Source organism: Scardinius erythrophthalmus (genome assembly GCF_964197995.2).
Source record: "Scardinius erythrophthalmus genome assembly, chromosome: 5".
NCBI lineage: Eukaryota > Metazoa > Chordata > Actinopteri > Cypriniformes > Leuciscidae > Scardinius > Scardinius erythrophthalmus.
Window position 1 is genome coordinate 5,692,397 of NC_138225.1, and position 12,968 is coordinate 5,705,364.

Consider the following 12,968-nt stretch of genomic DNA (forward strand, 5'->3'; position numbering starts at 1 on the left):
AGTTTTTCCCATGGACCCGTATGTTTCAGGCAGCTTCCATTGAGATCGTTTGGGCGTGTGCGCTTGTGTTCACTCAGATACACCTGTAGATGGCAGCTGAACAATTACTACATGCGGGCTTTGACTAAAGAGAACTTCACTCTTTTAACTTCATATTTTATTTAGGTTTCCTATTTTATTTTTTAAATGTATTGTTTTCTTTTTTTTCTTTTTCTTTTTTTTCATTTGTTTAAAACAAATTTGTTTGAAACAAATTTGAAACTCACATTTGTTTTATTTGATTGTTTTTTTGCTTTTGGAATTAAAATAGCCTGAATACCTTTCCATGTTTTTATATATATATATTTTTTTTTATCTAATTATTATTATTATTTTTGTTATTATATTTTTGCTTTTGGAATTAAAATATCCTGAATACCTTTCCAGATGTTCACATTAAAGAGTCAAAATCCCAATCACAGGGGCCAGTAATTCCTTAGTCATGTTTTTGAGATGAGTCCGAATAGCTGTTATTGTCTGGCGATGTTCAAGATGGATCATTTGTGCTTCAGCTCACAGTCATTGCCCATCTATGTGACTTCACTTCCTCCATGTGACCACATTATGACTCCACATGATCTGTGTCATCAGCTGCATTGCTTCATCATTGGCTTATGGTTAATTTCAAGATCTTTTAACCACGTTACACACATGTATTGTAGACTGCAGCAGATTCTCCTCATGAGACGGCTATCATTTTAAATTAATTCTTGGGTTATTAATGAGATGGTCCGCAGTTATAAATAGCAGTTTTGATAATGAAACTGGACTCTCACTCTCTCTTTCTATTTGTGTTTCACTCAGAGATGGTAAATTGGTCCCACATGGCGTCACTCGGACAAAATAATAATTAAAAACACACAGACTTAAATATAGAGGAGCCAGAGGATGCAATCTCCACAAGCTTTTTCTGCAGATTTTAAAGTAATTACCAGGCCTATGTTGAATGGTTGCTTATTTAAACTGTCGCATATTATAAGTGGAGCAAATCTAAAGTAAATCTTGAGAAATAGTTTTTACTCTTCAATGCATTGATAATTGATTGCTTTTTTTTTATGTATGTATGTATGTGTGTGTGTGTGTGTGTATGTATGTATTGGAGCAGTTATCAGCAGTAATTCATATGGTTCATATAGTTAATATGGTTCATATAGTTAAAAATCGACATAATACATCCTTTGTGAATAGAAGCATCTTTTATATATATATAAGCAGTTTAGACATTGTACTAAATGGCTGTCATTTCCTTAATGCAATTCTCTCCCTCATTCTTGCTGGGTTGACATCTGTGTCACATGTCAATAACCAAACGCTCAAGAATTCAGGGTTATTAATGCTTTACTCCCTCGGATCTATCAGGTTTTACAGCGTGGGGTGTATTTCATCGTCTCTCTGTGGCAGGTTTAGGACTGAAGGCTTCTTATTTTAGTACAAGGGTCTTGGGTCTCCCTCCTTGGCTGACCACCCTGTTGGTCTCAAATCTCTGAAGGTCAGAACTTAGGAAGAACTTCGGGGTTGAGAACTCTATATTTTACTGTCATAAATGAGTCTTCTTGTGGCCGAGATGCCAAGTGGTCAAATTTAGACATTTTATCTATCAGGTTTGACCTCTCTGTGTAGATTGAGTTTTCTGCAAGTAAGACTGAAGTAAATAGTTGGAGTCACTGGAGACTTGTTTCTCAGCTCGAGTTTTATTATTGTCTGTTTATGCGAAGAAAGTGTTAATCTGCACTTCCACTCACTGACCAGATGGGGGCGTATAAGTAAACATGTGAGAGTGGAGATGAATGGATTATGAAATAGGCATTAATAATGAACCTTCTTGGCACCTTAGACTCGTATTTCCAGCTTTGTTTATTCCTGTTACATGACCGACATCTCAGAATTAGACTGCAAAGGATTTTCTGACCTACAGCATATAAATGTGGAGCATGGTGAAATGGTTTTAAGGTCTATTATTCAGCATTTTTTATGATATGTAATCACTGCGTTCCACTAATAATCCTAGTTGTTGAATTTTGTACAAGCTCTTTCCCGCCACTGTCTGAATTAGGGGTGTAATGGTTCATTAGGGGTGTTTCGGTATGGTTCTACATGTGCTATGTTCAGGGGAAAAAGGACTACTGTTAAATCAATAAAATAAGAACAAATAATCAAGCGACGAGCAACAGCACAAATACAATAGACTTCGCTCTATTGTATTTGTGCTGTTGCTCGTCGCTTGATTATATTATATATATTATATAAATAAATATATTATTTATATAATATATATATTTATATAATATATATATTATATAAATAAAGAGTGCTTACCAGGTTATTTGGCTATCTAACAGTAGTTTTCAGGAACAGAAATGTAATAAAGTAATCAAATGTAAAACAACATTGCATATAATCATCACTGTATAAATTAAATAAAGATTAATCATTATTAAAGTTATTAAAACTATTCAGTCAAGAGCAGTGATTGATTTCCTTGTCTTTTGTTGTTTGATTAACATTAAAAACGCATACAGACTGCAGGAATATTAGGCTGCTGTCACTTTAAGACATAATGCATGGATCCAGTACACTGATACTGAACACATGCGCTCTTTCTCGACTGTTTATGTTCATTTAAGGCATAACCGACTATGTTTGCTATAGGATACTGCAAGATCTTTTTTGTGTGAATTTGTCCGTTCAAGCGCAAGACTTTAAAGAGTGTGTGCGGGCTTCGGATGAGTACACAAATCTTCTCACGGCGTGTGCAAAAGTTCTCTTTCGCGTATTCTTGCTCTTGAATGTTTAAATCAAGCGTGCCGCACAAGCCCTGAAAAGTGAAGCCAAAGCATCTCGATCGCCCACTGGCGGCTTCACTTCTCACCAGTGGAAGAGAGCGAAGGGGCGTCGTCCATATTTTTTTACAGTCTATGGTTTAAATTCGCAAGGCCTAAATGAGTTTAAACACAGATAGCAACATGTGCATTACGGGTGATGAGGCGTACATGACTGGTCATATACGGCACTCCTATTGAACAAAGTTCAACCGCGGTGCAAGTGCGTGCCGAACCGTTGGTTGAGAACAGTACGGTCCGAATTATTTGTTTCTTTTTTCTTTTTCTTTTTTTACAGAGAACCGTTAGATTGAATGTTTTAAATGTTAATCAAGAGCTGTTCACTGTTTCTAGATGTTTGTGCCAGAGGAGATTGTGTCAGCGTAGAGTTATGCTACGGTTATGTTTGCATTGGCTGTATACTTCCAGTGTAGCTAGCTAAAATATATGAATGATAGAAAATCGCTTTACTGTGTATTTATTCTTAATCATGAAAATATTTAATGTTATTTATTTCATGGCTTTAATTCAATTGCATCAAGTTAGGGGTGGGACATATTACCAAAACCTTTGTTGGTGTACAACCCAAACTTACTGTGGTCCGAAATTCTCTAAACCCGGCGGATCATGAGCTGCTCATATTTAAGAACACTGTGCCATGTTTCACATTTAGAAACACGTAGCGCATATCTATATTTATGTAATTAAATTGCAGGCTTTGCAATTTGATAATCACCCTAAGTCATATACCTATTTCGGTATTATTTTGATTAATCATGCAGCCATATAATTCGTCATACCACCCAACCCTACATCATATTGCCAAAGCTATAGAAATCTGCAAATTAAAAATGTCTTCGGTTAACAAGCTCGCTTAGCATAGAGCTAACAGTTAGAACAAGACATAAAAATGGACAATTCTTGATTATTTATGGAATATTGCAGGGGTAATTATGAATGATTTATCCGTGCACATCTTTTTTTTTATTTTTTATTCATGCATCATAGTAATCTTTAATCAAAATAACTTCTCTTCCCTCTTGCAGCATCATCTCATCTCTTCTCTTATGATGAGTTTACTGGTGCGAGGGCGGGGTAAACAATAGCAAACCACAACCATCCAATCAATTCTCCATGAACAAAACCAGCCAAAAAAACCTGCCCTACATTTGTTCATGTTCCAGAAGCCGTTTCACTCAGATATATGTTACATAGGGAAGAAAAGACTATCACAACCTCTGTTTCATGTTGACTTTAAGCATGCGTTGAGAAGGGAATAGGATTCTGTGGGAGGACAGTTAGACCTGATTGACTTTAGTTTTACACTTATTAAAATGAGTTAATGAGAGTAACATGACTTTATTCTGATTTTGAGCAGACTTGTCCCCCGTTTGAAGCTGACCAGAGATTGTCTGACGAGTTGTCAGAGATAAACGATGTTTAAATAAGTGGCATCCTGTATAGTCTTTCAAAGGAATGAAGGTTCTGTGCTCGCTCTTGCAGGGTTTTCTAGGGATTTTCGAAATAACTTTCTTTCTAGATAACGTCTGGGAATGTTTAGCCTCGTAATATGTTTTCGTAAACCCTAAAACGTGGTCATATATGGGTTTGTGTAGTGTGTATAGCTTACGTAAGCAAATCCCCCTGAGAGAGACCGTTATCTAGCGAACTGCCGGCTGTATACATAATCGAGCCCTGTGGAATGTTTTGAATGCTTTGGAATGGGAACGACCCTTCCTTTCCTCATCCCACTCTTGAGTCCAGACTTTTCCGGATCCTGTGCCCGATTTCTTCGGGCGCGGTTCCTTTTGTTGTTCCCCCCCGATGGATGAAGAAACTGCATCAGCATTTGCTGTTGAGGAGTTTGAAAAGGTTTTATTGGAATTCGACATGCAGGATTTCACACCAGAAGCGGGAGAGTCCCACGAGTATGAGGTGCCCGACACCAATATATCAACTTCGGCAGAGAAGACGTCACCAGGTTTAACCGTGGTTGATGATTTCGTACCCGTTTCGGCTTCTGTGGCAGATGCCATAGAAGATATGTTAGAAAAGGAGACTATTTCTGATTTAGTTTCAGCTTCAACTGTAGAGATGGATTCAGTGGCTCCATCATTAGCATCTGCTCGTGACCCACATTCAGCCCCAGATTCAGCTCTGGTGGAGGCGTCAGAGACACACACCGCTCTGGAGACTGAAGGAGCGCACGCTGGAGAGTCACTGTCAGGGTCTGTTGTTCAATCCACCAGCGCGTCTGATTCAGACGGGACTTACATGATCCCAGATCCAGAGTGGCTGACGGAGAGAGGTAGGATTGGCTCTTATTGTCTTGACACCAAGTTAATGTGCATATTTATTTCCCAAAAACCTACGTGCGGTTACAGATCAGTATTTGATCTTGAGTGTTTGCTTATCTGCGATGAAGATGGGCACAAGCACCTGACTATTCAGATTGATTGTGAAAATGCGATGATTATGGGGCTGTTTACACCTGGCCACTTCATGCGTTTTCTCAGATCGGATAGCTATCCGATCATGAAAAGACCAGGTGTAAATGCCCTCCGAAACGCATTCGAGACGGATTTGAATCCGATCGCTCAAACCACTTCAGGAGGAGGAGTGAGACGCTTTCCAGACGAAACTGGACAAGTGTAAATGCATCTGGTTGTTGAAACCACATAAATTGTACTTCTCCCAAAAATGCTAAAAAAATAAACGTGTGAGAGCTTGTTATAGGCTATATGTAATGTTATAGCCAGATATGACGACGCTACCGGAACACTCATCACCGCAGATGAGAAGCTGAGCATCTATTCATTAAGCCAACGTGCAAACTATCGCAAATCAAAGTGAAAGTAAGTCGCAGACGCTTAACACACAATCATCATCATTAAAAGGAAAGAAACGAAATGATCTTACCAGGGCTGTTGCCGCTCTCTCTTATTGTGGTCTTTGATTTTTTAATTTTAGCTGATGATCAATAAAACGCAGCTTATATCTGTTGCTTTCGGTGACGTGCACTCCATTAAATCTGCATATAGGCCTAGCGCGGGAATTGAAGATCGGATTTAAATCCGTTTCGCAAAAACACATTTATGTGAGCAGGTGTAACTGGAATCGTTTTGATAAATCGGATAGCTATCCGATCTGAGAAAATGCATGAAGTGGCCAGGTGTAAACAGCCCCTATATGACCTGAGGTTTCTATTAGCTTTTAGACAATCCACAACAATCAACACAAAGTTTAGCATTAGGGATGCACCGGTCGATTTGGCCGATCTCCATTAACCCTTGTGTGGTGTTCACAACCCAATTTCCCCCGTGGTGTTCCCGGTCAAAAATGACCGGACTACAAAAAATAGCTTATAAATCTCTCATTATACTATATTTTCACCCAATATTGGATTCAATCTTTTTGTCAACTTGTTCTCTTTCAGTTAGGACTGGTTTTATATTTCTATTTGCATCTGATTAATCGTAGGCCTCATTTATTTGATAGTAGGCATCTCAGTTTTTGAGTAAAAACAAAATATATTTTTGAATAATTTTGGAAATATTAAATAAAATCTGAAGAAAATTGGCACTGTTGATCACACTAGTCTACTTGAAATTTTCACCAGGAATTTTGTTTTGAAAACCTTTTATTTTGTACAAAAATGGCACATTGTCACTCTTGTGGTGTTCCTGGTCAAAAATGACCGGCCTACAAAAAATAGCTTATAAATCACTTGTTATGCTATATTATCACCCAATATTGGATTCAATCTTTTGTCCACTTGTTCTCTTCCAATTAGGACTGGTTTTGTACAAAATAAAAGTTTTTCAAGTTTCAGTCCAAAGCGATAACATTAACTAGTATTTTCGGGAAAAAGAAAATCCCCGAACAAAATGACCCGAACACCACATGAGGGTTAAGAACTTGCACACAAACCGCATTACAATCATTTCCCAAAGTGTCATTTGTGGGGAAATATAACAACGCCTGTAAACACATCCTCTGAAACAACTACGAGAGAAAAAAATTGGCAACTGGTATCGGAATCGGCCCTTTTGATTGTAAAAAAAATTGGCAATTGGATTCAGCCATGGAAAATCTTGATCAGTATGTCCTGACTCCTGATTTAGCATTTTCAATGTTTGATAAGTTGATTAGTGGCATCAAGTACAGCAGTATGAAAAAAGGAAGCATAAATGCAGTCATGCTTCCTTTTTTCTTAACTTCCACAGTTGCAAATTTAGAGATATGATTTATATTTTTTTGTTAATCATATACAGCGGTAATTTTTGGCCCAATTTGGCAGCAGACATCTAATGTGCCAAAAACATATATACCGTAAATACACTGCAGCAATTACAGTAGTTTACAAATCCAACCTCCAAGTGCGGTTGACTATCATGGTTTCTTCTTTATGTTTCTGTTTGTATTAGCATTAATATTTTAGTAGCAATGATTTAAAGAGGACGAATATAGATTCAGAGAGGATGTTAGCATGCTCGGGTAATATATTTTGGCATTCAACCAGATAGAATATATAGTTTTGCACATCTCGGCATCTTATTGGGGAAGTTTATTTGCTCCAGTGTCCATGCAGTGTGTTTGTTTTCATTTAGACAGTGTGTTTTTTTTTTTTTGTTTTTTTTTATCATTTGTTCGTCTGCAGAACAACACTTAAACTTCCACTTGTGTTTTGTGACATTTATTATTTACAATGCGCTCATTTTAACATGTTTATCAGATGTTTGTGCATAAATATTGCCAGGGTTCCACAGTCATGAAAACCTGGAAAAAAAGGGAATTTATCCACCTTTTCCCTACGCCCCATGACGCTTTGCGTGAATTATGTGTGTAACTACTGTTAAACTAAGCAATCAGTGAAATGTTCGCTATATGAGCGCAATATTACACTTTTTTTTCTAAAAACTGGTCACAATTAGCCTAACACATTCTACTCACCACTGTTCAACCATCGAACATTAAAAGGAAATTTAAATGTGTATTAATAAAGCATCAAAGTACATTCAACAGACCATGAATAACCCCAAAAGCACGATTCTTTCCTCAATATTAATATTACGGTAATATTACGTTATAAAGCAACACTACGGTCGGGTTGAATATCACCATCGTGGTAAATCTGTATTTTGTAACATACGTTACCTTAATCAAAAATGTTCATTAACTTAGCATTGCGTGATAATATTTCAAAGTGCTTTCTGTCATTTTGACAATTTTTTTATTTACCCGCTTTACAAACATTCCAGTAAACGCTGAAGGGGATTAAAATTTAAAATATGATACAATTACATTTTAAAGCATCTGTGTGAAAACTAGCTTGGAAAGAGAGGATTTGGAAAATTTTCAATTCTTCCAGCATTCCACTGAATTATTAATGGGACATATCGTAAATAAAATCGGGAGAACGGACCATAATTGCACAGTATATTATGTTGTCTTATTTTCATACCGTTACAGCAGAACACAAAAGGTAAAAAAGAAAATAATCAGGAGGAAAAGAATGCAGAGTCGGAAAAGAGCTCTTGTTCATGTCACATTAAAATACCAGGCGTCACGTTATTACGTACGCATGAAGGAAAATCTACAGCTCATTCAGTCAAACTGATGAATAATGATTAATTGTAGTGCAAGTTTATATTTAGAAATGATTCGTTTCAGTCTTTTTGAATGGAATTTACATAATTCAAAACGCAGTCGGCTTGTCAGGTGGATAAATTGTGATTTCCAGCCATGCAACTGGAAAATATTGAGTATTTACTCTAGTATGTTTCAATTCATATTAATTGCTATTTTTTGTGCAATCTCTATAGAGTGTTTTATAAGATTTTTTTTAATTGCTAATTTATTTGAATTTTTTGGTTAAAAAGAGTGTGATACAGCTTTTTTTATGGTCAGATTTTTTTTAATTAGGCCAAAGAGATGCTTGATTTCAACATCTGGGAGAGTGATTTCTATTCACTATAATGTATGTGATAAAGATACCGCAGAGAGAGAGAGAGAGAGAGAGAGAGAGAGAGAGAGAGAGAGAGAGAATATGGGTTAATGTTTCCTTTGCCACTCCCTCATCAGGCCGAGCGCTGAACAAACAGTCCAGATACGATCAGAGACCAGCCTCAGTCTTTCCTTTCTGTTGTAATATTCACATTTATTTTGCAACTAACATGATTATTCTAAATGATCATTGACTGAATATTGAGTTCATTTAGAAGGTTTGTCTAATGGTATCACTTGTCCAGATAAGTGAGCTGTACACAGTTTTAGACAGGTTATATACTGCAACCTTTTTAGTATCTGGTATTTGGAGAAGTTAAAGTTAGCACCTGCCGAAAAGCAGCCCGCCCTCCCCTCGGACGACTCCACAGTCACTGCCACTGAACACAGCAGAGTTTACGATACTCGTCCTGTCTTGAAGTTCGTTTTCCTTCTGTTTCTTCTTCTCTCTCTCTCTCTTCTTTCTAGATCTCTCTTTCCTTTTCCATTCTTATCCTATCTGTTTTTTTTCCCACTCCTTGTCGTAGCTCCTCCTGTCTGAGATAAAGTGCGAAGGTAAAGACACACAGATCAGCAGGGCGTTACTGTCTGTCCCGTTCGCAGTGTAAGTAACCGGCTGTTATTTGCCTTTAGTTGGTTGTTTCTTGGGAAAGTGTCTTTTTGGGATTGTGTTTGTGCCTGTAATGGTGATTTTTGGAATCTGCTGTGGTGTTATTCATGGTTGATATTGTGTGATTAACAATGTGTTGTTTGTTCGTGAACTCAAATGTATCTTCAGCTTAAGTTTGGTGTTTTGTTGCACTCGTGTGTCTTCTTGTGTGAGTTTTAGATTGAATATTATAACGTATATGGTACTAGATATCTAGGCGTATATGGTACTAGATATCTAGGCGTATATGGTACTAGATATCTAGGCGTATATGGTACTAGATATCTAGGCGTATATGGTACTAGATATCTAGGCGTATATGGTACTAGATATCTAGGTGTATATGGTACTAGATATCTAGGCATCTACACCGTACATGAGTGGCTTGTTGAGAAGCATCAAAACTATATCACTCCACTTACAATCAAATCACATTCACAAACACTGACAAATGAAGCTTCATTTGACATTTTTGTTATTTATATGGTGCATGGCTACTCTAGCTATATTTATTTTTCCCATTTGTCTGAAATAAAATTATTTTATTTATTATTTAGACTCATTAGACTGTATGAATTAATTGCTCTTAGTTTAGAATTTTTTTCATTAATTTCCTCAGAATTCGATTTAAATGTCTGATTTAATTTGCTCTGAATAATATGCATTATTTATTTATTTATTAATTTCCTTTGATTTTTTTTAGATTATTATGCTCTGAATTTTGTGTTATATATGCAATAATTAATTTTCTTCTGAATTTGATTAATTATATGTTTACAAATTAATTTGCTCTGAATTATATGCTTTATATATTTTTTGAATTAATATGCTCTGAATATTATGTTACATATTTATGAATGAATTTACTCTGGATTTTATGCGATAAATATTTAAGAATGAATTTGCTCAGAATTTTATGTTATGTTTATAAATTCATTTGTGCTGAATTTTATAAAATTTAAATGTATTAATTAATTTGCTCTGAATTTTATGAGTTATATATTAATTAGTTTGTTCTGAACTTATGTGTAATATATTTATTAATTTACTTTAAACTGTATATGTTTTGAATTTACCCTCTGACCATGTTTCTGGATAACTCATTAAAAAAAAAAATGTTATATATATATATATATATATATATATATATATATATATATATATATATATATATATATATATATATATATATATATATATATATATATATATATATATATCTCGCTCAGTCAGATCACTGGTTCAGTCTGGACAAACAAATTAAGAAGATATGCTGCTTTAAGTATCGAGAACCTTGAGGTGTCATCTGTCATGCTGCAGTGTGACATCATCATCACTTCCTGTGTTAACACGACTGACTTGGTAGAAAGCCGAGATCCAAAGGTGCCTTATCGCTAAAGTAATTGCTGTATAAAGGAGTTTTAAACCAGAGATGGTCTTAAAAGTGTTCACTTAAGGGCATGTTTTACAACCTTACTTAGTTGTGTGTGTGGAAGTGCTTTCTGTTCTGTTCCTGAGCATATGGCTTTTGGATATTGATTTATGTGTGCATTAAGAGGTGTGTCCGTTCATGCACATGCTTTTTTCTCTTTACTTCCTGCTGAATCTGTCCCTGTAGGCATGCAGTTTTAGAGCAGTCTTTACATGTGAGGTTGTCACCCTCACCACACCCCATATGAGTGAAGCCTGCAGTGATTTCACCATCCCAGGTCATGTGATTCATAATAACCACTCCAGCCGAGAGAAGTGTTTTGAACAGACTTGACAAAATCCTGTTGAAACCGGGTTATTCAACAACAACAACCCGTTTGATTCCTAATAGATTTATGTTCTTCATGCGCAGAACAACTCCAGGGAATTTGAATCTGAATCAAACATCTGAATACTTGAGGTTATGGATTTGAACAGACCTGCATATCCATAACTTCAGATGTGTACAAACACTTTTATCCAAAGTTTTATCAGCACACGTTCCCTGAGAATAAAACCAACCTGTTTTTTGTTTTTTTTACAGATGCTCTTCTTGCGGATTTGGAGTCCACAACCTCCCACATTTCCAAGCAAGCTGTTTTTCTGCCAGAAGAGACGCCATATTCCTACCCCACAGGAAGTGACTCTTATCAGGACGTGTCCCCCCCACCTCGAGTGACTTCCCCTCCTGCTGAAACACTGAATGGATCTTGGGTAGAACAGCCAGAATCAAAGCACTCTTCGACCCAGGTAAAATGCACCATTACTCCCTGAAGGGTTTCTTTATTCCACAGGCTTTTGGTTAGTCTTTATATGAGTCTACTCGGTTATCCTTTAACCTTACAACAAATACCAGATGCCGTCCTGCTCCACTTTCTGCCTGTTGTGCCCTTGAGCAAAGCTTCAGTTGCTCCACAAACTTGTGCCATTAAGCAAGTTCAACATATTCATGGTCTCTTTAATGGGTCCATATTTGTATAATTTTAGTCAAGCTTACTTGGACTAAAACAGTAGAAGTTTAGTATTTTTTATGACCATTTTCCACCCTCTCAATGGTCCTAAAACTAAATGGTCCTAATCACTTTAGTAATAATATCAATGCATATTCATTATTGTCTTAATGCATTAAAATATTTTTTTTTTTACCAAAATTCATTAATTGAAGTTTTAATTTAGCCAAAAACTAAAATCTAAAATAGTGTCTGAAATAATCAAATAATTTATCAGATTTATTTAATAATCAACTAAACAAAAACATGTGTTTTACACATATTTAAATTGTACATAAAGCCAGTTTTTAATAACCAAATTCTGTTTCTACTCCAATTTGTTGTTGAAATATAAACATTTAAACAGTGGCTAATAATAACTTATTTTCATGACATATTTATTCAAACACACAAAGACAGCAGGTTAAGTAAATATATAATAAATGATATATACTGCATATATTTAACAAAATTCCCCTCTCTAGAGTTTTGTCTGTTTCTAGCCAGTGGCATCCCCGAGGTAAATGTAATGTTACGTGGCATGTTGTTTACAAGCAGTTTTATTCAAGTGCGTCAAACCACATTTATTGTTTGAATTATGTGATAAAATTGACAGAATTTAGAAGCTGAGACTTCATGTTAAAGGTTACAAAGCACAAAGCTTATTGCTCAGATAATATGTAAATAAATGTCACAGTTTTGGTCAATTATTTCAGAACCAAAACCATTTAGACCGAAACCAAAAATATCTGTTTCCGCTGAACGTTTTCAGTTGCAAAATTTCTGTCGCATCATTAGTTGATATGTGAATGCAGATGTTCATATGTTAATGAGCTCACAGTTGTATTTGTAGCTTAGTTTCAGTAAGCGTTCTGGACATATTACATTTTTTATGTCACACAGACTACATTTGAATGTTTAAATGCATGTTTTCGCCCTTTGGGGTCGAATATATAGAGTCCGAATCAAAAAGCAGGAATTATTAAAGGTATATTT

The 12,968-nt window shown here is 35.9% G+C and overlaps 1 protein-coding gene across 10 annotated transcripts in view; it reads left to right on the forward strand.

The window, feature by feature from the left end:
• Positions 1 to 12,968, forward strand: part of pxna (paxillin a) — a 41,366-nt gene that overhangs the window by 11,848 nt on the left and 16,550 nt on the right. For 2 of the 10 annotated variants that reach the window (XM_081366288.1, XM_081366291.1), the window contains exon 2: positions 11,528 to 11,733. In XM_081366288.1, coding sequence (XP_081222414.1) covers positions 11,528 to 11,733 — 206 coding nt within the window. Of the gene's footprint in view, positions 1 to 4,571; positions 5,167 to 9,047; positions 9,469 to 11,527; positions 11,734 to 12,968 lie in introns of those variants that run through there. The other 8 variants (XM_081366294.1, XM_081366293.1, XM_081366296.1 and 5 more) reach the window with 8 other exon arrangements.